The following is a 25508-nucleotide window of genomic DNA, read 5'->3' as shown; positions in this document are numbered from 1 at the left end:
CGTTAAAATTATTTACATAAACTTCCTTTTAGATGGATGTGTCTTCTCTATCTTACAAATGTTGAGTTGAATTGAGCCTATATATATATATAAAGCCTACATATTTAAATGTTACTTTTCACTTCACTTTTGATAAGTATATAATAGAATCATAATATGAGTGAACCATGATATGTCCACAATAATTATAACTAATGTAAAGTTTACTGACTTTAGGCATCAATCGGAAGGTTGGATAGTTGTGGTTTGGCTTTTAAATATTTTCTATTCTACGCGCTTTATTCTGTGGACTGTGTGTCAAATTTTATCAAAATAAAACTATGATAAAAATGTCAGTGTGACAGCTTAAAGTACCTATTTATTTTAATTTTTTGAGAATAATTTGTTACTATTGCACTATTTTAGAGTGCCTTATTAGTTAAAAACTCGTCAAATCGCACGATATTGATAACATTTCACTAACAGAAATACATAAAATCGCAAGTCCAGTCACAAAAACCATAAAATCTTCAACCGAAGGCCGTGGGCCGTGGCCTCAAAACGACAAAATTCTTAGAATGTAAATTGTAATCATTCATTTGTGTAATTACGTAAGTTAAATAATATTCATGCTCATTCTCAACACGTTCACGATACTCATTCAGGTCGCGTTCATTGTTTTCATGACATTGCTGTCTATGAACATAGTACGTTTCCTAACTGGCGGTTTGAAGAATATGGTAGCAATTGCCCCCGCTGTTTTCGTGAACCACGGAGGTGGTCCTATGCCCTTATTGGGCGATAAGGATAGTATAGGACTCACTCGATTCCTCAGAGATGAAGTTAAGAAGTATGTTAACTTGAAAGAGTTGAAAGCAATAATACTGGTGACTGCACACTGGGAAGAGTCAAAAGTGACGATTTCTTCATCGGAGCATCATGATCTGTATTTCGATTACTACGGCTTCCCACCGGAGACTTATAAGTACAGGTATGAAAATAGAATAGATATGAACAATAAAAGCGAATGACGAACCTATTATTTGTATCAGTAACAGTAGCAAAGTTTTCCGGGTACACAAAAACACTAGGTAACTGAAAAGGTAGTAAAGCTATCAATATTATTTATGTTTAATGTGGGGTCTGGGCTGTACAAACCTCCACAACTCTTCATATAGCGCTGTGTTCCCTATCAAGGTTACCGGAGATTAAATGAGGCTACAGCAGTGACTAAATATTTAATAACTTTACATTTAAACCAACGAAACAAGGTGCACTAGCGTGAGCGGTGGGCGAGGGACAACTGACTGATGCCAGTAACAAGCCTTTCAGCGAAAATGCTGACTCCAGCAGGCCCACTACATCTAACATTATAGATTTATCATTTTTATTTATATTTATATATTTGTATAATTTTTAAATCTTATTTATTGCACCACCTACCTCTTTTCTGTTTTTTCCTTTTACGCCATTGGTTGCCTGGAAGAAATCGCTATGTAGCGATAAGGCCACCAAATTGTACTCTCTTGATTTGTATTTATATCTTTGTAACTACTTTTTGTTTCTTTGGTGTACAATAAAAGTGTATTCATTCATTCATTCATTCATGAGGTTTATGTATAAAATGATAAGGGGAGATTTTTTATTGTATTTTGTTACTACAATATAGCTCTGACTGCAATCTCACATGATATATAATGATGTAGTATATTAGCCCTTTACGCTTAATTGGTTTCTATGTTGCATCATACTGGAATTAACATACATAAGTAATTTAGTTCATGGCGGCAAATCTTTGTTGGTAGGCCAGGAGTCCAAATAAATTTTTTGCGTTTTTTTTTGTGTTTTTCGTGGCTATTATTTATATATCTATATATATAAAAGAGGATGTTTGTATATATGTCATCGATAAACTCAGAAACTATTTGACCGATCATTATGAAAATTGGTATGCTTATGTATTTTTTCACGGAGAAGGTTTATATGCTATGCCCATTGATGTAACTCCCCACCAGGCGGCGCTGTCAAGTATCGACTTCCGCCCCGTTCAACCGATTGTCATAAAAATTGGTATGACCATGTATTTTTCCACGGAGAAAACGAACATGCTATGTCCATTGATGTAACTCCCCACCAGGCGGCGCTGTCAAGTATCGACTTCCGCCCCGTTCAACCGATTGTCATAAAAATTGGTATGACCATGTATTTTTCCACGGAGAAAACGAACATGCTATGTCCATTGATGTAACTCCCCACCAGGCGGCGCTGTCAAGTATCGACTTCCGCCCCGTTCAACCGATTGTCATAAAAATTGGTATGACCATGTATTTTTCCTCGGAGAAAACGAACATGCTATGTCCATTGATGTAACTCCGCACCAGGCGGCGCTGTCAAGTATCGACTTCCGCCCCGTTCAACCGATTGTCATAAAAATTGGTATGACCATGTATTTTTCCACGGAGAATGTAAATATGATATATATATAGATTCTTGGAAGTGTTAGAAGTAATATAGGATACTTTTTATCCCGTCATTAAGCTCGGTTCCTTTGGGAGAGGGGAAGAGTGTTTGACGATTTAACATCATAACTCCGACAAATTAGAACCGATTTAAATAATTATTTTTGTACTATACAGGTATATGTGTTTAATTGTGTGCCCAAACTGTGGTTGGAGATAGACGACAGAACTCCTCAGCGGACAGCAGCAATTTAATGCCACATCAAAAAACAAACGCAGACGAAGTCGCGGGCAACAGCTAGTTATATATAAATTTTGATTTCATTATCATTACTGATTAATAAGGTATTAAATGTGGCCACTATTTTGAAACCATTCCATTCCAACATAGGTCTCAGTTAATAAAAGAAAAATATTAATAATTCATTAATTCTGTATTAAAGCTGGCCGTAAACAATCATGTTTACCGTAAAGTTTGCAGACGGACTTGAAGCAGCAACCAGTAAACTTGATGGTTTATGGCTTTCAGTGCATATGACAAGTCTAATTAAAGCCAAAATAGAATTTCAGTTTTGCCAACTTGTTCAAATTCACGGCAACACTTGAATGCGTTTGCATCAATTGAGTTTGCGGTCAATCCTATGGATGGACACTTAACGCTGCTTCAAGACGGAAACTTGACAGTAAACTTGATTGTGTATGGCCAGCTTAAAGGTAGTGACATCACGATATTTTGATATCTAAGTAATTTAAAGTATTTATTGCAGGTACGATGCCCCAGGAGATCCTGAGTTAGCCAAACGTATTCACACAGAATTAACCAAAGCTGGCATTGATTCCAAATTGGATCCAAAACGAGGTTGGGACCATGGAGTCTTTGTGCCAATGATGCTCATAAATCCAACTGCCGACATACCTATAATACAAATCTCTGTATTAGCCAACCAAAATCCAGAAGAGCATTATAACCTCGGACAAGTACTGCACCAGTTTAGGAAAGAAGGCATCGCTATATTCGGATCAGGTATGTCGTACCACAATATGAGAGAGTTTAGATTCAGTCGCAACACTGGAAGAGTCGTCAATGAAGAGTTTGACGCATTCCTATATAACGCATGTACTTCAACTAATGAGAAACGCAAAGAGCAACTGTTGGTTTGGGAAAAGCAACCGGGCGCGTCAGACGCTCACCCACCAAGGGCTGCGGAGCATTTAATGCCGTTGATAGTTATCGCAGGGGCCGGCGGTGAAGGTCCTGGTGAAAGGGTATTCAATTGGGATCTTACAGGCACTTTTAGGCTGAGCGGATTTGTATGGAAGAATTAAGTTTTATTATAAATCAGTCTTCTACTAAAGCCTTGTCTTACTAGGTAGATAGGTCGTGGGTTATGTTTAATCATTCTATTATGTTACGGTCGTCTACAGTTTTTTCCGCACACCATGGTCTTGTGCTGCTTTGTACTATCAATTTCATGATCTAGTTGTTATAAGTGTCGACTTTGTATACTCATTGTCAGTACCGGCGCGCGAGCAAAGCTGAGGCGTACTATTCCGCACTTACCAGCCATTCGTTGTCGGAGGGGCCGAATTGACTTGTACTTATTCATATATGGTGGAATTTTCACTAAACATGTTGGGACCCTAACATAAATAAATATGCCATTTAAGCTTAAAATTCTAGAGCTTGACTGTGTGAACTAATTAGAGTTAAACATTTTGCAATAATAAACTGTGTGAACTAATTGAGAGTGTAACCATTTGGCCCTGTATGCCTGTGTCCGGAATCTCAATCCGCACTAGGCCAGCGTACTGTGGCCTAAATCCTTCTCATTCTGAGACCTGTGCCCTGTAGTGGGCCTTTATGAGCTGGATGGCGTAAAATACATATTTGCCCTATGATTGGTCACACGCAGGTCGCAAGGTGGACTTATTGTACTAAGAATGGGGTTGGAATGAGTGGTAATTAAAGCCACAAAACAATGTGCACAAATCAAAATATTTTTATCGCAATAAACTAAAGTAGCTTATTTTATGTAGGGGAAAAAGACCTATTCTGCATTTCCGATCTCCTTCATTCATCTCAGACTATGTTCCTTATAGAGTGGATAGGGCCTGCCTGCGGGGAATCCCCGTGTTTTGACTGAATGGCATGAATCCCCATGGCTGAATTGTCGCGTTCATCTTGGTGATCTGATGTGGTTCGCTTGATAAGCACCTCCACCCCTCCAAGACTCTTGTCTTGCATTCATTTAGGTATGACCCATCTGGTATCTTCGTCATTGTCTTGTTGAACCACAAAAACAACAGACAATTGTTAACGACTGGTTAAGTCGCAGAATAAACTGTTATGACCTTGAACTCTGGAAGATAGAGGCTGCTTTATGCTGATATCCTGGAGATATACTCGATCCTGGATTTTCGTTTAGAGCTTCATCCAGGACAATACAAATATTTCCATGTCTATCATATATCTACCTGCTAATTTGATATTATATGGCTTATGGGGATTCCCCCAGTTACAAACCAATGGGAATGCGTGAAGTATAAAGGGACCCGAATTGCCTTACCGCCGTTATTTGAATATAATCGTGTTATTTTAATATTATTGCTAGCTTATATTAGAATGGGACCAAAAACTGTGTGTTTCACTATTAATGTACTAATTATATGTAAATAAAGTTTATATAAGAGAATAAAATATTTTCAATGTTATAACACACTTTTTATTTTCTCGTAATAGAGGAGCACCGGTATAAAGAGAAAATAGTCCACCAACCCGCACTGGGCCAGCGTGGTGGACTACAGCCTCAACCCTTTCTCATTGTGGGAAGAAACCTGTTAAGGCCATAGTCCACCAAACTGGCCCAGTGTGGATTGATGGACTCGACACACCTTTTGAGAAAATTATGGAGAACTCTCAAGCATGCAGGTTTCCAAAACATGTTTTACCTTACCGTTGAAGCAAGTGATATTTTAATGGCTGAATACACACATAACTTGGAAAAGTTAAAGGTGAGAGTCATTGTGGGAGGAGACTCGTGTCCTGAAGTGGGTCAGTAATGGGTTTTTTTGATGATAATGAGAAAGTGAGCAAAATGTAGCCGACAAATAGGGTTGAAAATAACTTCATAAATATCACAATTCATTTAAAAATAACAGCTACGTCCATCGATTGGTTGCAAATAAAATACATTATAAATTTGAAGCTAAATTTATTCAATATACAACAATATATAACAAGCATCTTACATCAATTATTCTTGTTTGAATGCTCGTCTAATTATCTCCACAGAATGCCATTCAAAGTATATAAAACCAGTGCCCGAGTGCCATACAAAAATCAACAGGAATGCATAACTTGATGCTATTTGGAATCCTTTAAATAAATTCGTATGCTTTAAAATAACATGTTTACACATAATGCAACCAGAGGATGCTAAATTTCTTCCAGCAAGGAAAGTGCTGCTTTTCCTGAAGGCGACCAACGCTTGCTGGGAGATCTAGACAGCGGCGTCACAATAGATCGTAGCCGGTCGACGTGACACCAGGGACCAGACGAACCTGAGCCGCAAGCAGAAGAAGAAGAAGAAGGAGAAGAACATGTTTAAATGTATACAATGTTAAATTAAGCTGAATTTGCTATAATCCACGAAAAATGGATCAGGGGAATCTGTACGGTGCAATTTATTATTAGAAAAATATGCTTCTTTTAATTTAAAATTTTTACAGGGTTCTTATGAAATATACTTATACACCCTTCAATACTTATACAACAGTATATTGCAATTGCGTTCCACGTTGTATACTATAATTTTTTAAATATTCAGCACCATATTTATTAAGGAAATTGTAAATAAATGCTTGGTTATGGTATTGTTACTAAACTGCATAATAATGGCATTTGTGGCACGGGAGGAGCATGGTGGGTTATTGCTCCATTGTTAGGCTGAAGCAAGTTGGTTTTTGTAGGTCTTTTTTAATTTGATTACATTTATGCACACTTGCAATTATTATAAATAATAAACCTATTCAGTAACTTTTTCATCGAGTTGCCAACTACAGTGTTTTTTTTTATGCATAGGCAGTTGCAATCCACCTAATAGTAACTGATACACGCTAAGCACTGACACAGTGGTGAATAAGTTCGAGGTTCCGAGTTTGATAGCAACAGCAATTGGAGAATTTTTAATTTCTGAATTTAAAAAATATTGAAAGTCACATTTGTGGGAATGAGTATACGCTTTTATAATATGATTACTAAGTTAATTTTGGACCTACCAATGCATTAGTTTAAAGAATATGTTAAAACACATTTATTACAGCAAGGTTACTATACAGTTGATGAATTTCTTTAATGACAAGGTAGCTTGGCAGTATCCAGCTCCGTTTTCATCTCTCACAAGATAGAAAAATGAATTTAATAATGTAAAATGTAAATTGTTGATATTGGAAAAAAGCAACTGCTGAGTTTCTTGCCGGCTTCTTCTCGGTAGAATCTGCATTCCGAACTTTCAGACTTGACGTTTCAAAAGTGCTTATATTAGGCCTACCTACTTGAAATAAATTAATTTAGAATTTCATATAGTTAGAAACTGTCAGAAAAGTTGCTGTATCTGCAAGCTGTGAGCTATTGAATGGCCATTCAATGTCTATTGTACACAGATATCTTAATAACCTAAATTAACAGGTGTAAAAATAATGCTATCTCTTTCTACGGAAAGAGAGAGAGAGAGAGAGAGAAAAGAAAAAGCAAGCTAGCTTCGACCAACATCTTAAGAAGCTTTCGCTTGGTTGTTGGATCAAGGGTCGGATACAGAAGGCAGTAGTCCTTGAAACGGCGCCTATTGTGAGGAGGTTCCTCACTCTGGAGCCCTGACCGCCGGTTGCTTGGGCATTCAAAAGCCCCGCAAGCGGAGGGTGGATGTTTTTTTTTTTTTATAAAATTTTAATAGTTTTTCTATATTATTTTTAAGCATTGAATTTAAAAATAAAAACAAATTAGAAAGAATAAACGATAGATGCTATCTCTTTCTACGGGATATATTGTGAAACTTTTAGACCTGTTAAATTAGTGTTGTGTCACCACAACAGAATCAGAATACAGTTGTAACCACAAAACCTCAGTGCAGTAGCATCCTCTGTGCATACTACTAGCATAGACTGTGATCACCAAAGTCTGGCCAGCGTGGTGATTATGGGCATACCCAGTGGCGTGCACTTCATACATGCACAAAAGCACTGCTTACCCAAAAATTTTTATTACAACTCGTGTACGTGGAGATATTTTGCAGTTTTATGCAATACCTGGTAAGAAACGCAGTGCACACCACTGGGCGTACCCTACCTTTAGGGGAGGCATTTAGTCCAACAGTGGACTCTAATAACCTATTGATGATGCGTACAACAAAACTTGCACTATTAATTTTTATATACTCAAGTATTTCTTTGTCTTATTATGTAAATAAATTTAATTAATTCTTAGTGTAAAGTATTTTTTTTTTTTTTAGGCAGCAGTAAAAGAGATTAGGAAGTACCGCCACGCTTATTTAAGCCGCCAAGCTGTCTTCGAAAAAGTTTTCTTAAAGTAATCATTATAAATAAATAATATATAAAAATTAAATTAAATACCCCTCAAAGATTAGCATACGTAGGGCGCTTAATATTTTTTTTTTTAATTTGTTTAATTAAAAAAATTAGACTTAAGTACCATCTATAAAAAATTATCTAAAAGATGTAATATGGCGTAAAACTCATCAAAATAAATATGCTACGACAATACACACATCGCCATCTAGCCCCAAAGTAAGCGTAGCTTGTGTTATGGGCACTAAGATAACTGATACATATTTTTATAAAAAATACATATATACTTATTATATACAAATAAACAGCCAGACACCGTATAGCATTCTTGAACATTATCCAGTTGTGGGAATCGAACCCACGGCCTTGACTCAGAAAGCGGGTCGCTGCCCACTGCGCCAATTGGCCGTCAAACTAATGATTGACGGAACAAGCTAATGGACCGTCTGCACGGCTAGCATGGGCGAAGCCAAATATCTCTTGACTGCAATCTCACCTGGTGGTAAGTGATGATGCAGTTTAAGATGATGCGGGTTAACCTGTTAGGGAGTATAATAATTTTACCCCCTACAGGTTAATATAGGTTTTTACGCGACATCGCAGCAGAACACTAACTCGCTTAGCGGCACGTCTTTGTCGGTAGGGTGCCTACTAGCCACGGCCAAAGCCACCTACCAGACCAGAGAAAATCCAGAAATAATAAATTCCCAAATTGCCTCTGCCTTCACAGTGCTAACCGTTGCGCCACGGAGGTCGTCACAACCTTTCTTTCACCGCAACTTGATACATTACATTAAAAAGTTATAAAACAATTATTTACATAATAAATTATGAAAAATAAGCCTAAATTTCTATACTCCGCGAACAGCAGGAGAATCTGTATGGTGTAATTTGTAATTTATAATTTCCTCAATCCTTAATCCATAATCAGTGCCTCTATATTTTCAGAGGCACTAATGAGATGGGAGGGGCTTAGATAGATAAGGTAGGGTAGGGGGGTAGGGGGTAAAGGTACAAAAGGCGACACATTTGGCCAATTTCGGTTTCGGAGCGAAACGTGCGTAGAGGATATATTGATCGGTTTGGTGTGGAGTATAAGGATTGAGGAAATTATAAATAACACCATACAGATTCTCCTGCTGTACGCGTAGTATAGCAAATTAAGCTTAATTTTCACAATACATTATGGATTTCCGCAAAGTAACGCCTGCTTCTAACCAATATTTGCATAATAAGACAAGAAATAACAAAAAAATGGCCCCCAAGATTCCGTTTGAACGCTATTGCTTGAAGTTAATCTTGTAACCTTTAGACTCCGCGTCCGGTTCCAACTGGAAGTTCTCCGTGGACAGCCCGAAGGGTTTCAGGATCATGTTACCAAGGTTTTTAAGCTTACCCAGCATTTCTGCTTTGAGTTTTTCATTCCTCGCCTCGATCAACGGCGGTAGGCGGAGTGTGGCGTTTTGTGCTTCTTTATGCGACGGATCGAGTTCCAGAATCTTATTGTAGTCGGCTAGGCATTCGTCTAGTTTTTCTGTGGCCTCGTAGCACTGTGCTCGTCTGGAATATAATTAAACCAGTATTTTTAAATATATTTTATCTTTAACTCATTCTGGAGGTGCTGGAATGGTGCACACACGGGCTATAGGAGGGCCACATCAAGAGCCTGGTTTGTTGGACCGGTATAGTTTTGGGTATAAGTTGACTAAAATACGAGTAGGATACTGGTTTTTGTTACTAACATTTTTTTTTATTATATTTTTTTTATATTTGTTTCGTGTTTAATTTTTTTTTTTTTTTTATTTTAATTATTTTAATTGTTTTTCATTTTTTATTTAGAATACTTTATTGCACAAACTTAGAAACAATACAAGACACACACAAAAAAAAAAAGTAATAATTATTATTATTATTGTTAATTTAATTTGTGCTTCTTTTTATTTAATTTTTTTTAAATGTTAAGTGCACTGTACATAAATATGGCTATGCCTGAAATAAAATTTTATTATTATTATTATTTAATTATTTATTAATTTATTTATTTATTTATACTCTTTATTTGTACACCACTCAGAAAAGCGAGACAAAAAAAAGAACATACACCTGAAGAATGAAGCAGGATACAAAAGGCGGCCTTATCGCTAAGTAGCGATCTCTGCCAGCAAAACTAATAGGTGGGGTACACTATTTAGTACATACATACGAACTTTAATATACAACGTGTAACGGAATTACGTAATATTACTGAAGTATCATAATCATCATTTCAACCAATTGACGTCCAGTTCTGGACATAGGGGTATAATTTGGGTACCTTCAAATCAAGATCATCTTCTAGGTAAGCGCGCTTCATCTTAGGCTGCATCATCACTTACCAATAGTTGTGATTGCAGTCAAGCACTTGTCTATATATATATATTTATATAAAAAAAAATCATAAGGAATCACCCTGTAAAAATATTAAATCAAAAAAAGCATATTTACTTCTCCATACAAACGAAATTTATTAACATTCCAATTGTTCGCTTATGACAACCCTATTGTAGGTAAAAGACAGACACGTGCATAGTACCTACGCTGCGCAACGCGTAGCTAACTCTCAGGCGACACTTGATTTTAGTTTGGCATGTGATGTTAGTGTGCTGTGGTTTACTGGAAATCGTAATCGTAAGGTGATGCATTAATGGATGCACGAAACTTTAAAACACGCACCTGTAGTAAGCTTTGACATATTTATCGTCCAATTCTATCGACTTCGTGCAGTCTTCTATAGCTTTTTTGTATTTCTCTAGCTTCATTTTGGCAGCACTTCGGTTGCTGTATAATATCGACCTCAGCTGTGAGAACTGGAGTGGACACATGAAGAGTGCTAGAAAAAAAACAACTGAATGTAAAAGACGTAATTTATGGTATAAATAACCTTATTGATAGACGGATTTCACAACTGGAAAATGTTTCTGTGATGAACATGAATGTTTTTCAGTGTCTGGGTGTTTATATGTAAATTATAAGTATGTAGGTATGTATATTATTCATAAAAATATTCCTCAGTTATCTTACTAACCATAACACAAGCTACGCTTACTTTGGGACTAGATGGCGGTGTGTGTATTGTCGTAGTCAAAAATCGCGCGTGACAATTGACGTGTAAATTGTATGTAACGATGAACTGACTACCGTAAAATTATGATTACGGCCGATAGGCACAGTTTGCAGCGACCCTAATTTCGGAGTCGAAGGCTGTGGGCTTGAAGCCCACAGCTGGAAAATGTTAGTGTGATGTACATGAAAGTTTTTCAGTGTCTGGATGTTTGACTGTTCATTACTGCACTGACTACGTATAAGTATTTATGTATATTATTCATAAAAAATTACCAACAGTCATCATAGTATCCATAACACAAGCTACGCTTTGGGGCTAGATGGCGATGTGTGTATCGTCGTAGTATATTGAATTTATTTTATTTCATTTATATTATATGCATGTGCATAAAAGACACTTGCGACCTGTTTACGACATGTACTAAACTTGCATAAAAGACACTTGCTTGCTAAATAAAATACGTACTAAACTTGCATAAACGACACTTGCATGCTGTATAAGAGACGTACTAAACTTGCCTGAACGACACTTGCTTGCTGTATACGAGACGTACTAAACTTGCATAAACGACACTTGCTTGCTGTATACGAGACGTACTAAACTTGCATAAACGACACTTGCTTGCTGTATAAAGACGTACTAAACTTGCATAAACGACACTTTCTTGCTGTATACGAGACGTACTAAACTTGCATAAACGACACTTGCTTGCTGTATACAAAACATCCTAAACTTGCATAAAAGAAACTTGCTTGCTGAATAAAAGAAGTACTAAACTTGCATAAACGAACTGCTTCCTGTATACGAGACGTACTAAACTTGCATAAACGACATATGCTCACTGTATAAGAGACATACTAAACTTGCATAAACGACACTTGCTTGCTGTATAAGAGACGTACTAAACTTGCATAAACAACACTTGCTTGCTGTATACGAGACGTACTTAACTTGCATAAACGACACTTGCTTGCTGTATACGAGATGTACTAAACTTGCATAAACGACACTTGCTTCCTGTATACAAAAAGTACTAAACTTGCATAAACGACACTTGCTTGCTGTATACGAGACGTACTAAACTTGCATAAACAACACTTGCTTGCTGTATGCGACACGTACTTAACTTGCATAAAAGACACTTGCGACCTGTACATGAAACATACTAAACTTGCAAAAAGGACACTTGTGAACTTGCATAAAAGACACTTGCGACCTTTATACGAGACATACAAACCTTGCATAATAGACACTTTCGAGCTGTATATGAGACATACTAAATTTGCATAAAAGAAACTTGCAACCTGAATACAAGACGTACTAAACTTGCATAAACGACACTTGCTTGCTGTATACGAGACGTACTAAACTTGCATAAACGACACTTGCTTGCTGTATAAAGACGTACTAAACTTGCATAAACGACACTTACTTGCTGTATACGAGACGTACTAAACTTGCATAAACGACACTTGCTTGCTGTATACAAAACATCCTAAACTTGCATAAAAGAAACTTGCTTGCTGAATAAAAGAAGTACTAAACTTGCATAAACGAACTGCTTCCTGTATACGAGACGTACTAAACTTGCATAAACGACACTTGGTTGACAACAAGCAAGTATCGTAATATGAGACGTACTAAATTTGCATAAACGACACATACTTCCTGTATACAAAACGTACTAAACTTGCAAAAAGGACACTTGCAAACTTGCATAAAAGACACTTGCGACCTTTATACGAGACATACAAACCTTGCATAATAGACACTTTCGAGCTGTATATGAGACATACTAAATTTGCATAAAAGAAACTTGCAACCTGAATACAAGACGTACTAAACTTGCATTAATGACACTTTAATTGGGAGCAGAGTGACTGTTTGCAGTTGCCTAGTTATTGTGTCATTAGAAACCTGATTTTGCTTCTCTAATATGTGAAATCACACTATTATGTGAAGTACTTAGTACAATGAAACTGAGTGAAACAGTTAACACAGTAATTTACTTACTTGATGCAACAAGTACTTGGTAAATCACTTGTAACTTGTACCTCATACGAAACAACAATGAAATTCTGAGAAAAGTCATAATTCAAAATGTATCTACGTTCCAGGCCTCAGATAACTCATATAAAAGTTATGCATAATATGTAGAACCAAAAAATTGTAAGATTGAATTTTTTGGAGTATTAGTTAATGGCCCAACCAGATTGCCCACCTGATAGGTTTTGCAGGCTGGTTGGCAACAGAACTTGTGCGACTTTGGTTACAAAAATCTCTTCTATTACTATTTGTATAATTATGGCTGCCTTTAAGGGGACCTAGTTCAAATCCTGTCACTGAAAATATCTTCTAGGAGTTGTGTGTATTTTTAATTTAAGCAAATTAAAATATAAGTTGATTTAACAGTGAAAGAAAACATTATGAGGAAACCTGTATGCCTAAGAGTCCAAATGTGTTCTCAAAAGGTGTGAGAAGCCAACCTTCTGTGGACTGTGCCCTGAACCCTTCTCAATTCCAGAGCAGATCCATTTAGAACCCCATAGTTAGGTTTAAGTTGGCAAACATAATTATCACTATCACCTCACTATAACATAAACATATATGTATGAACACTTTATTAGTGTCTGTGATTAGTCTACATGAATAAAGAATATTTGAATTTAACCCTATAGTGGGTCTGTAGAGTGTCTATGTTATTACACCACCATAGACACTAGAACTTAAATTACCTTCAGTGTATTTATCAATAGACTTCTCATATTCTGCGTCTTTAAAGGCATTATTCCCCGCAGTCTTCAGCTCCTCTGCTATTATCCTACGCTGCTCCTTCTGGTCGTCTGTGAGCTCCATTTCTGACTCTCTGAGCGACTCTTCGTCCATGGACGAAATATCACTGTCCTCGCTGTCGCTTTCTCCTTTTGAGTGCTTGTCAAGGTCATCGTCGCTAAGTGGAATGTCATCTGCAAAATTGTACTTATAAATTTCAATAATAGTATCTGGGGTGCTATGAAGTTGTTTTCGGCTTGATTTGTTCATCGAAACCAAAATGCTTAAACATCGAGACTATTACTTAATAAGTACGATGATTCACAACACATAGTAAGGTTCTAATCAATAAAATGATGTAAATTAAACATAATAACCTGAAAGGCTTTCCTTCGCTGCATCGCCAGAAGTTCGCTGGACATGCTCCTCACCACACCCCGGGTCCCCAACAAAGTCATCACCGTCACCGGAACTGAGGGTTCTCCGTAAATCTTTTGTTAAATCGTCAATAACTTCCTCGTTCGATACATTGTGTGTACTTTTTAACCTGTCCGACATTGTCCGGAGATGTAGAAGAGAAAATACTTTTGATAAACCTTTAAATCAAGTAATGAATGCAAGTTTAACAACAACGGTTTTTAACCTTTATTTTAATGATTTTCGTCTAATTTTTGGCAAACGAATTGCATCAAAACAATTTTTGACAAGTTATTGGTTCATGATTGACATTGACATTTGACACAGAAATAGCACAGATTTACTAGATAAAGAAACAGCGATGTACATATTGATTGTTTTCGTTTAATTATTAAATAGTCGATTATATACATTTAATCGATTCCAATTAATAAAATAGCTTTCTTGTTGCTTTATGAACATAATAACTACAGTAATTCCAAACTCTACGAATTCTCTAGAAACTGCTTACACAACCAAGTTACCCAGATCAAGTTATGTGAAACTCTATCTTTTTTTTTTTTTAAACCAACTGGAAAAGTATTTATTACAACCAAACAATAATCTTAAATTTTAATAATGAAATTATGGAAATAATAATTACAAATTAAAATTAATATTTATAATAAATATAAGCCGTCTAACTGTTCACTTATGGGCATGGTACCCTTAGTATAGCTAAACTTAGCCGTTGGGCTAACTCTATCTTAATCGGAAAGAAATAAATAAAGTTGCAACTTTCAAAAGGAACTCTATAAATTAATATGTTAAATAAGTTGCACACGAAGGAAGGCTGGCAGAACCTACTGGCACAGAATGAACTTAGTGCTAGCACAATTAATTTATAAGAAGACAAACAGTAGGTATGAGTTATGAGGGTGGGGTTTGCAAAGAGAATGCCAATCAGTAGAGAGGTGGTGATGATGAACGGACACTACAGCAAAATTAGGTTCAGATACCGGACCAGCCTATTATTTATTCTTATTTTAATAATTCTACTATTTAATAAATAAAAATATTTTGTAATTGGTAGAGGTTTTTTGAGTGAGATATCGATAAGTTAAGATCTGTCTTAAATTATTTCGGTCAACGTTTTCTAATAAACACTAACCATAGTGTTAAATTCTCTTTGGCACTAACAAAACGTGTGACATTTACATTAATAACGTTTCAATTTGCGCATAACTTTTTCAAGTCTCTTGTCTTCTTGTCAAGTCAAGTTTTTTGTCGCGTAAAAAGTTAGATTGTGATCAAAAAGTCTGATTTTCCCCATTTCTTTAATATCTTTCGTTTTATTATTTGTTTGAAACTTTTCTTTTCAAAATATTTTAAAATAACTAATTTATATTTCAGTGTAAACATAAAAAGACATTCCGCTATGCGTAGAATGTAACATTTATAACCTAAAACTTGAAATACGTAATTCAGGGTCAAACTTCAACAAAAAGCTAAATTATTTAAATGACGCTGTCGTAGTTAAATTATCTTAGAATTCGGGCGTCCCGAGCACGTATGAATAATTCATAATTATATCTTAAGCTCTAGTGGTACTTTGTTAAGTTAATAAAGATGATTTATAGAAATATTTTAAAAACTTTCTCTCAAACGGGAAGCACATATCTGAAAAGATATAACGGTGTTGTTACTACGTTCGGGAACTACAGGAGCGTTATTCCCTTATCGACAACAAGGCTAGCTCTAAAAGACGAAAAGTGAGTACTATTCCCAGCAAATAACTTTCATAAAAGTCGTCAAAGTAACAATATCTTAATAAATTGTTCGCCCAATAGAGGTTTACATTTAATTAAGGCGTCCATCATTTATCTGCGACAGCTTGTTAATAAAAGTCAAATATGTAAATCCATTATAAATTCAAGTAGGCCTAGTTTACATGCTGTTGTGATTGTCAAGTCTGTACAAAGTGATCATTTGTTCTGTTTGTAAGGTTTGGAAGGCAGTAAGAGACTCGGCAGTTGCTCATTTGTAACATCAACATTTCACAGAATAAAATATTTTTATTTAAGCTTCTGTATATTGAGAGCGCCAACCTTTATTTTATTTGTTCATTTACCCACATAATGTGTTTTACTGACTCCTATCACTATTAGGTATGTGTCGGATAGTGTTCGTACTATGCGCATATCAGTCTTTTATCTTCAATAAAATTACAATTAGAATGTTTTGAATTAGTTTGTATGGAAAAATGAATATGCTTCCTTTGATTTAATATTTTTATGGGGTGATTTCTTATAAATATAAATATAATAAATATATATACTACGACAATACACACATCGCCACTTAGCCCCAAAGTAAGCGTAGCTTGTGTTATGGGTACTAAGATGACTGATGAATATTTTTATGAATTATATATACATAAATACTTAGATAATACATATTATCATAACTTGCAGGGTCCATAACTATATTTCATAATTCTTATGAAATATAGTTATGGACCCTGCAACAGTATTTCATAATTCTGTTACAAATTATATAGTATTTGTAAGACAAAACATTAGTCATTATAAACAAAAAGGAATTGAAATTAATGGGGTTGAGTTATGTTTTTATAACTTAATACCGTAGGTAATTTTGGGCCTGATAATAATTATACCAATCCATATACTTAACTATATCTTAAAACACATTTATTTTAGCAAGGTATAACATATATTATACAATTTTATATGTGTGCTTTGAAGTATGAAGCAAACTTAGTAAAAAAATAAAAATAATGAAGTTAGTAAAAAAATAAAGAAAATGCTGAGTTTCTTGCTTGCTTCTTCCCATTAGAATATCACTATAAATTCAAATTCAAATTCAAAATTCATTTATTTCAATTCTGCCTAATTAATAAGCACTTTTAAAACATCAGTGTCTGTAGTGAGTCCACCACCGGTTTGAAAGGCAGATTCCAATGAGAAGAGCCCGCAAGAAATTCAGCAGATTGCTCTTTTCCAACATCATTGTAGTTTGTTGTTGTTTTTCAACATATAGCCAGTCTTAACGATTCATAAGTGCTTATAGTTTAAGGACGACATGATTTTACAGTAACAATAAATATCAACATGTCATATAATTCTCAATCATCAATTATTGTGGTAAGTGTATATGAAAAAGATAACTACTGTCAAATTATGTAGGGAATCTAAGATGGTTACGCAACTCTAAATTTACCTTATCAAGGTGTCAAAGTCAAAGTCTAAAATATCTTTATTGAAGTATACCCATAAATTACACTTATGATGCGTACATTACATAAGAAATGTGTATATGGTAGTCAGATGCAATAACCATATTCGTAAAGTTAAAACTAAAGCTACAAGGGTTCCAAGAAGTAGCCCACAGCAAACATAGCTGGATGTGCTTTTTTGTTATCACCATTGGTCATTGTCTATGGGTCAATGGCTATAGACTAAAAGAAATTAGGATGATTCAAATTCAGCAAATTCTCTGGCTAGGAATCAGTCTTGGTGCTACCAATTGTAAGACCACCAGCACTTGATACATGCACAAAAGCACTGCATACCCAAATTATTTTATATAACTCGTATTGGAGAGGAATTTTTCCCCATGTACCTGCTTTATGCATACCCTGGTCGAAAACCCTGTGCACGCCACTGAAGACCACAGTTCTTGCCATTACAATGCTAAAAAAAAAACTAATCTGATGATGAATAGTAGATGTTTTCATAGGTATTAAACATGGAAATCCTGCAATGTGTTTCATGATGCATAATATACTTTGTTTTGTTATGTTGGCCTCCACACCTGCTCTTATGATAACTATATTGATAACAATAAGCTGATAAAATTAATTCTGATTTCGCACTCACTTTATGATAAACGGATATTTAAAGGAATGAAGTATCATCATCATTACATCAATAGGGCACAGGTCTGGTTTTTTTTTTTTTTTATTATATTAACAATAGGCCAGCGCTTGACGACAATCATGCCCGTTAGAAAGCAATGATGAGGTCTAGGTTGGAGCACGCTTGCCTAGAAAAAGCCTATTCACTCTAGCAAAGTCAAAAGTCAAAGTCAAAAAAATTCTTTAATCAAGTAGGCCCATGGTGGCACTTTTGATGCGTGCATTACATGTAAAATATGAAATAGGAGTGAGTTGATGGCGATAAATAAATTCGTCAACTTAAAACTAAAGCGTGAGAAGAGCAACCTGGTTAGAGCAATAATTTACACCCAAGCTTTTTTATCGATTACGTAGTCCTTTATACTATAATAGGACTTTTCTATAAGAAAGCCTGGAGGGTACTCAAATTATACGTGGCAGGTAACACAGTTGCCGGGAGGGTGCTCCACATCTTAGCGGTACATATCAGAAACGTGGATAAAAAACGTTGAGAAGCCTCCCACAATGAGAAGGGGTTGAGGCCGTAGTCCACCATGCTAGCGCAGTACGTATTCGTGGACCCCACACACCCTTGAGAACATTATGGAGAACTCTCAGGCACCCAGGTTTCCTCACTATGTTTTCCTTCACCATTGAAGCAAGTGATATTTTAAATGCTTAATGCACTCAACTTTGAAAAGTTAGAGGTGTAAGTTGGGATTCGAACTCGGCCCCCACAAAAGTTAAGTTGAAGTCCCACCCACTGGACGAACAGGCTATCACCATTCGCCACTTCACTTATTACCACTTATGATAACTGTATAATTGTTGTAAAGGAGCTATAGTGTAACAATAATAATTAATTAATGCTTTAGAACAAATATTTTATTAAACATCTCTTATATATATTTCAAGGCTTTACTTTATTTTAATTATTAATTATTGATCATTTTAGTTTTTTTTTTTTTATTTTTTACATTAATATTTATAAAACAAAAAATGTATGACGTTCATAAGTGTTGTAACTATAGCCTAAATTGAATAAAGATTTGATTGAATAGGAAGATCTCCCGTGGTCCGACCATCTTTGGAAGTTGTATACCTATATGGTAATTTTTTTTATGAACCCTTCGCAAGCGCGACGCAGGATGTTTATTGCGCCGTCTATAAATATTTTTTTTTTTTTTTTTTATAGTTTGATAATGTGGAGACCATGTTGTCACTTGCAATAACGTCAAAATAGATTAGCGAAAGAATCGTAAAAGCTGAACAAACATACACTATTTACATTTTAATCTTGTTGGTATGGAATAATGGATCCATAAAAATTTTGGTCCTATTTTTAAATCATACAGACGACGGGTGCAATACAAAAAGAGCTAAGCGAAACTTTGTGATTTTTTGATTATTGCAGTAGCTAATTAGAAGTTCGACCTAACTTTCGGGGGGCCGAGCTCAAATCTCGGCACGCACGTCCTAACTTTTCTTTTTAAAGTTATGTGGGTTGAAAGTAAAATATACGTTATAGTCAACTTCAACGTTGAAGAGAAACATCGTGAGAAAACCTGTATGACTGAGAGTTTCCATAATGTGCTCAGGCGTGTTGACAGCGGCCGTAAATTTGAACGTCAAATAGACCCATTACAGGGAACGGGTGAGAAGGGGTTTACGGCCGCTGTCCACCACGCTGGCCCAGTGCGGATTGGCGAACTCAACTAGGCCTACTTTAATATATGGATTTGGATTTTTTTTATGGTCTTTGGGGTCACAAGGTGATGGAATGGTCCGCACCGGTAAATGCATTGTTGGTCGTCCCCCAATGAGGTGAACAAACGGCATCAAACGAGTCGCGGGGAGCCGCTGGACACAAGCGGACCAGGATCGTGGATTTGGAACGCCCTACAACAAAAGACCTATGTCCAGCTGTGGACTTCAATCGGATGGTCGTTGAAATGATGATTTCTTTATCTCTCCTTTCAGGGTGAAAGTGGTATTCAAACTCTACGACGGGCGGCGGTTGGAAGCGGAAGGCAAAGTTGGTGATTCGCTTCTCGATGTGGTCGTGAACAATGATCTTGACATAGATGGTTATGGGGCCTGTGAGGGCACTGTCACCTGTTCCACATGCCATGTCGTACTGAAGCCTGAAGACTTTGACAGGTATCAAAAGTTTTTACACTAGATTTATGCAACGTGTACTTAACAGGCTTTAGAGGTACTTTGTTATTTATTATTTAAATGTTGTTACGGATGACCTTAAGGATGATGCAGACATAGCACGAGAGCGTAGGGCTTTGGCGGTGCGCTGTAATATGTTGGTCCGCAGGTTTGCCTCATGTAGCCATGGAGCAAAAGTTAGTTTGTTTTAGGCCTTTTGTGAAACCTTTTACACGGAATCCCTCTCGACCTACATACACAGGCATCGCTAAACGCCCTACGAGGTCAGTATAATGATGGTTTCAGAATCATGTTTGAATCAGGTTTCAGAATATTGTTGGGCTTACCACGTTATTGTAGTGCATCAGAAATGTTCTGATGACTATTTTGCCATCAGAAGAAAACGAATAGCATCCTTGATGAAAAGAACGTGGGTAAGGAGTAACGGCATTCTGAAAGCATTAATAAATAAATACGACTCTCCAACTTACAAGCTATATATTAAACTCCCATGTGGGGCAGCCTGGCAGAGATTGTTATTTGTAACTTCTTGTATATTTAATATTAATATCTCATGTAATTTTTTTTTTATTTAGTTGTTACCTAATAAAAAAATATTATTATGTACTGTCTCTGAGACTCATCAGTGTAGTTAAACACTAATTGTATTTGAACAAACCATTGCCATAGTTTTTATTGAGTCCAAGGCCGTGGGTTCCCACAGGTGGAAAATGTTTGAGTGATGAGCATTAATGATTTTTCAGTTCTGGGTGTTTATATGTATTTTAAAAGTATTTATGTATATTATTTATAAAAATATTCATCAGTCATCTCATAACAAAAGCTACGCTTACTTTGGGGCTAGATGGCGATGTGTGCAGTGTCGTATTATATTTATATTTATTGATTTATTGCAAGAAGTTATATACAGCACTAACGCCACATGCAATAGTTAAATCATCTGAGAATGTTTTGAAATACTTTGTATGGAAAAATAAATATGATTCTTTTGGTTTCATATAATGCACCCTTCAAATTTATTTCGTAATTCGGTTACACGTTGTATTTATTCATTTCTAGATTACCCGAAGAAGCAGGGGACGAGGAGCGGGATATGCTTGACTTGGCATATGGCTTAAAAGACACCTCTCGCCTTGGCTGCCAGATCACGCTAACCAAAGACATGGACGGCCTCGAGGTGTTAGTGCCAGAGAGTGTCAACGATGCCAGAAGTTGATGTTATGTCTAGTCTTTTATTTTAGTTAGATAATATAGTCAGATTTACACGCCAAACACCATAGGGTATTATGAGATTTTGGTATTCAAACATGCTATTAAATTTTGACTTTGGGAAAGTTCGCCGATGGGAATTTTACCGGAAAATTGTCACATTCTGGAAGGTTTACCGATAAACATTTAAAATACTGAAATGTTTACCGCCAAAAACTAACAGACTGGAATGATTACTGAAAACTTCAACTTCTGGAAAATTTACCGACAAAACTTCACAGTCTGGAATGTTTACCGACAACATTGCACCGACAGAAATGTTTACCGACAGCATTTCCCAGACTGCAATGTTTACGGACATTTCACCGAAATGTTTACCGACAGTTGACTATCATAAAAGAAATCAAATAATATATAAACTCAATTCTCTATTTTTGTCTAAATAGGAAACAGAGTGAGATAGGCTGGCAAACTTTCAACGAATACCTTGCGTACATGTGGCATCAGGTCGAATGCAATTTATTCATCTAACAATTAAAAGGTTTTCACCAGTACTTTTAAATGTGTATTTAAACTACAAGATACAAGAAGTTTTTTGTCTTCTGATTATGGAATTGATGGCGAAACTAAATGATATTGGCTGTGTTGTTAATAAGAAATAATGGAAAATGACTATATCTATAAGATTTTTTTTTTTGAAAAGTTCTTTATTTTGTCAAATGTGAATGTAATAAATGTTAAACAACCTTATATAAACGTGCTGCTTCCGAAGGCAAGCACACTATTCACACTTATTCAAATAAATCATACTATACTTATAAGTTTCTAACTTGTACTGTCAATAGGAAATTATTGATAGTGCAAGTTATACATATATGAATTAGATTATTTTTGACGTATACACACACATAATATATATATTTTTTCTTATATAATTAATCTATTGTATAGTATTTTATGTGAGCCTTGTGGCCTGAGGCAAGCAAATAAAATAAATGAGCTACTAAGGCACGGAAATCTTTTTAGTCCGTGAACTTTCCGTCACGTCGGAGAATTTACAGGACTCAAGGAGCCTACGATTAGAGACTGTCCAACTCAAAAATTGTGTCAGGTTGTTTGTGAATATCGTAAGGACTCTATCATCGTTATTGTCACCAAAATAAACCAGTGTGTTTTAATACATGATTCGCATCACATTTAAGGGGATAAAACTATTTTAAAAATACTTTCAGCCTCGCATAATTTACAAGAAAAAAGTATTTACGGACGCGGGGCAAAATTGGCAACACAGTCTGTGTTGCCAGTTTTGCAAGCAATTTTGCCTAAAAGCAGTTTAAAAAGAAGGCTTTGTATTATATATATATAAGCGAAGGCTAATGTATTGTTGAAAGCATTACGACTTCCTGGAATCCATAGAATGTTATATTTTTGGTTGATATATTTACTTATGTATATTTTGTGACTTTGTTTTTTTTTACCTCATTCGATGTAGTTTTAATGTAACGTTTTTATTGTTAGATGAACGGAATAAGGCCGTGAATATTTCTATTTACTTTCGCACAATTTTAAATTTTTAGTAGTAATTTTTCCATCGTACCTCCGATAATTGAACTTTTATTTTAACTATATTCTTGACTATAGTTTAACTATTATTTCTGCGATATTTTAAGGTTTTGGAATCTAAAGTTCTTCTTTAGTGCATTCTAATGGTAATACCTGGAGCCACTTGTAATGTCATACTGACAGCTAGATGCTGTTGACATAACATACAGATAAAAATTTTGTATCTACAGTGAACGTTAATAAACCACTGTGGCAAAGTACATTGTGCTGTTTTGGCACTACGAAAAGCCATAAATCAAAAGAAGAAGAAGAAGAATAAACCACTGGCAGCTTAAATCTTGTCCACATTTGAAAAGTCATATTTGACATACGTAGTACTCTGGGACGAATATAAGTGTTTTTAGTAATTTAAATTTTAGTTCCTCAAACACTCGTATCGCTTCACAACTTACAGCGCCAAAATAGCGTTAATCAAATGTAGACCAAGCTATGTGACAGCCATAGAGGTAAATGTGTAATTACAAGTTACCTAGAGTTAAAAGATAATGTTTACAGGTCTTGCAGCGGGTGACAAATTTGAGATGAGAGAATATTTTTGAAAGCTAATAAATATAAATGGATATGACATATTATTACCTTCATACGTAGTTTAAGGCTAAGATTTTATAATACGTTACGTGATTTGTATTCTATTGAATTTATTACAATAAATTATTATATGAACATTGGTCTTCTCATTTGAACTTTAAGGGAGTGCACAAAATTCCCTGCTCACCCCTCAGACTATAACTTCTAGACCACTATGCTGCATGGTAAGCTTTGACAGCTATTATTAAAACTTAGTGATAATAACCGGGACAGACTTCTTAACGGGCTCTCCGAGGCAGGGTGGTTGACGCCGCTAATTTCCCAAATCCGGGTTGGTGCTGAGAAGTCTAATGTTAGAAACATTGGGTTAGGCTCTCATAAATAAAATACAGTGCACATATTTAAGAGTTATTTATTTACTTTGTACTTCGAGATTTATTTTAGTTACCTACTAGGTAAACATTTTTCATACTAATACTTTACTTTCGCTTTATTTAAAGCAGGTACTTATAATTTTTCATAGTACCTGCCGACTTAATAGGTTTGAATAGTTTTATAAAGTTTAATTATCATGCCTAAACTTTAACCGATTATTATTTTGTCACAATGGTGCTTATAACGGCTTCTAGCAACTAGGTTTAATGTAAATGTGTTAATACTCATCTCCAATCTCGTCAGCAACTTGTGGTTTGTAAGAAAGTACGTTTCAATGACTCGTAATTAAAGTGGTTATTCGTTTTACTTTCCTTTATAAAGAATTACCTACTTCTTCTCATAATTAGGTGTAGGAGAACAGAATTAAGTTTTAACCATGCTTGTTTTTCCATCATCACTGGTTAATTCCCCTTTTTTTCCACTGACATTGACATTCCGCCTACCAAGACCTACAGTTTTCGTTCAGGAATCGGGTATCCTAACTGATTCTTAGTGCTGTTTATTACAATTTGTTTGTTTGGATGTTTTATTAATTTATATTTATTCCAAATGTTAGTCCATATTATATTACTAATAAAAAAGCCCGGACTTCATCATGCAACATTAAGGCAGGTATTGTTTAAGCAGACTAATTCCCACGATGCCCCGCGCTATAACTACTATCTATACGGCTTTGTGGCTTTATTTATTCATTCCCCCCGATGTCGTCGAGCCCTGGGGCTCTTCTCATGGCGAGCTTTCGCGCTCGCCCCACTCCCCCGGTGACGCCGTAGCAACCCCTTAGGTGGTTATCGGCAAGTGTCCTTCCGAAAAAGAAAAAAAAAAGTTATTTATTCATAAGACACACCAGCAATAAATTGTTTCTCCATTCATAAAAAAAAAATTATGTATTATATTACAAATTCTGTCTAGTGCCATTACAATAATGAATTATAGTTGTTATTCCAGGTCACAATTAAAAAACTTAAATAAGTATTTAACTAAAGATTATTTAAAATAATAATATAAATATGAATTACTAAGCTATTATAACAGAAGAAGGCAAGGAAAATTATGAAGGGAGTAGGAAAATTATTAGATTGTTACATTCTTGATCGTAAAGCTACACTTTTTCGAGTATAAAAAACACTGTTGAAGTTACGCATAAATAAAATTTTATATATTTATTCAAGTGTTTAACCAACACTTGGAGAAATTCAATTCAACGCAATACAGGCAATCGAAATTGTTTCTGAAGTCATTCGACAAGAAGAAGACAAAACAACTAATGTCACGGAGCAGAACCAATATAGCACTGGTAGCAGGCATAACCACAGGACATTGCCTG

General features: G+C 35.6%; 3 protein-coding genes across 4 annotated transcripts; 2 read left to right on the top strand and 1 right to left on the bottom strand.

Annotated features, from left to right (window-relative positions):
- Positions 1-345: 345 nt before the first annotated feature.
- On the top strand, positions 346-5147 carry LOC120635321 (extradiol ring-cleavage dioxygenase-like). 2 transcript variants are annotated; one of them, XM_039906297.1, is made up of 3 exons: positions 346-559; positions 645-970; positions 3206-5147. In XM_039906297.1, exons 2-3 carry the CDS (start codon positions 663-665, stop codon positions 3762-3764), a joined length of 867 nt encoding a protein of 288 aa, XP_039762231.1. In that variant the 5' UTR covers positions 346-559; positions 645-662; the 3' UTR covers positions 3765-5147. The 2 variants fall into 2 exon arrangements, with proteins under 2 accessions (XP_039762231.1, XP_039762230.1); XM_039906296.1 differs by having other exon boundaries at positions 346-970.
- Positions 5148-9212: 4065 nt separating this feature from the next.
- LOC120635188 (tetratricopeptide repeat protein 1-like) lies at positions 9213-14609 on the bottom strand. Its single transcript, XM_039906122.1, has 4 exons — positions 14274-14609; positions 13860-14090; positions 10734-10890; positions 9213-9581 (listed from the first exon to the last, which is right to left on the bottom strand). The coding sequence occupies exons 1-4, from the start codon at positions 14452-14454 to the stop codon at positions 9302-9304; spliced, it is 849 nt and encodes a 282-aa protein (XP_039762056.1). The 5' UTR covers positions 14455-14609; the 3' UTR covers positions 9213-9301.
- Positions 14610-15683: 1074 nt separating this feature from the next.
- Positions 15684-23883, top strand: LOC120635189 (adrenodoxin-like protein 2, mitochondrial). Its single transcript, XM_039906123.1, has 3 exons — positions 15684-16064; positions 20189-20368; positions 21446-23883. Exons 1-3 carry the CDS (start codon positions 15922-15924, stop codon positions 21600-21602), a joined length of 480 nt encoding a protein of 159 aa, XP_039762057.1. The 5' UTR covers positions 15684-15921; the 3' UTR covers positions 21603-23883.
- The last annotated feature ends 1625 nt before the right edge of the window (positions 23884-25508 follow it).

This window comes from Pararge aegeria, chromosome 26, assembly GCF_905163445.1.
Source record: "Pararge aegeria chromosome 26, ilParAegt1.1, whole genome shotgun sequence".
Classification (NCBI taxonomy): Eukaryota; Metazoa; Arthropoda; class Insecta; order Lepidoptera; family Nymphalidae; genus Pararge; species Pararge aegeria.
The sequence above is the reverse complement of the archived record's forward strand: the minus strand, read 5'-3'. Positions and strand labels throughout refer to the sequence as shown.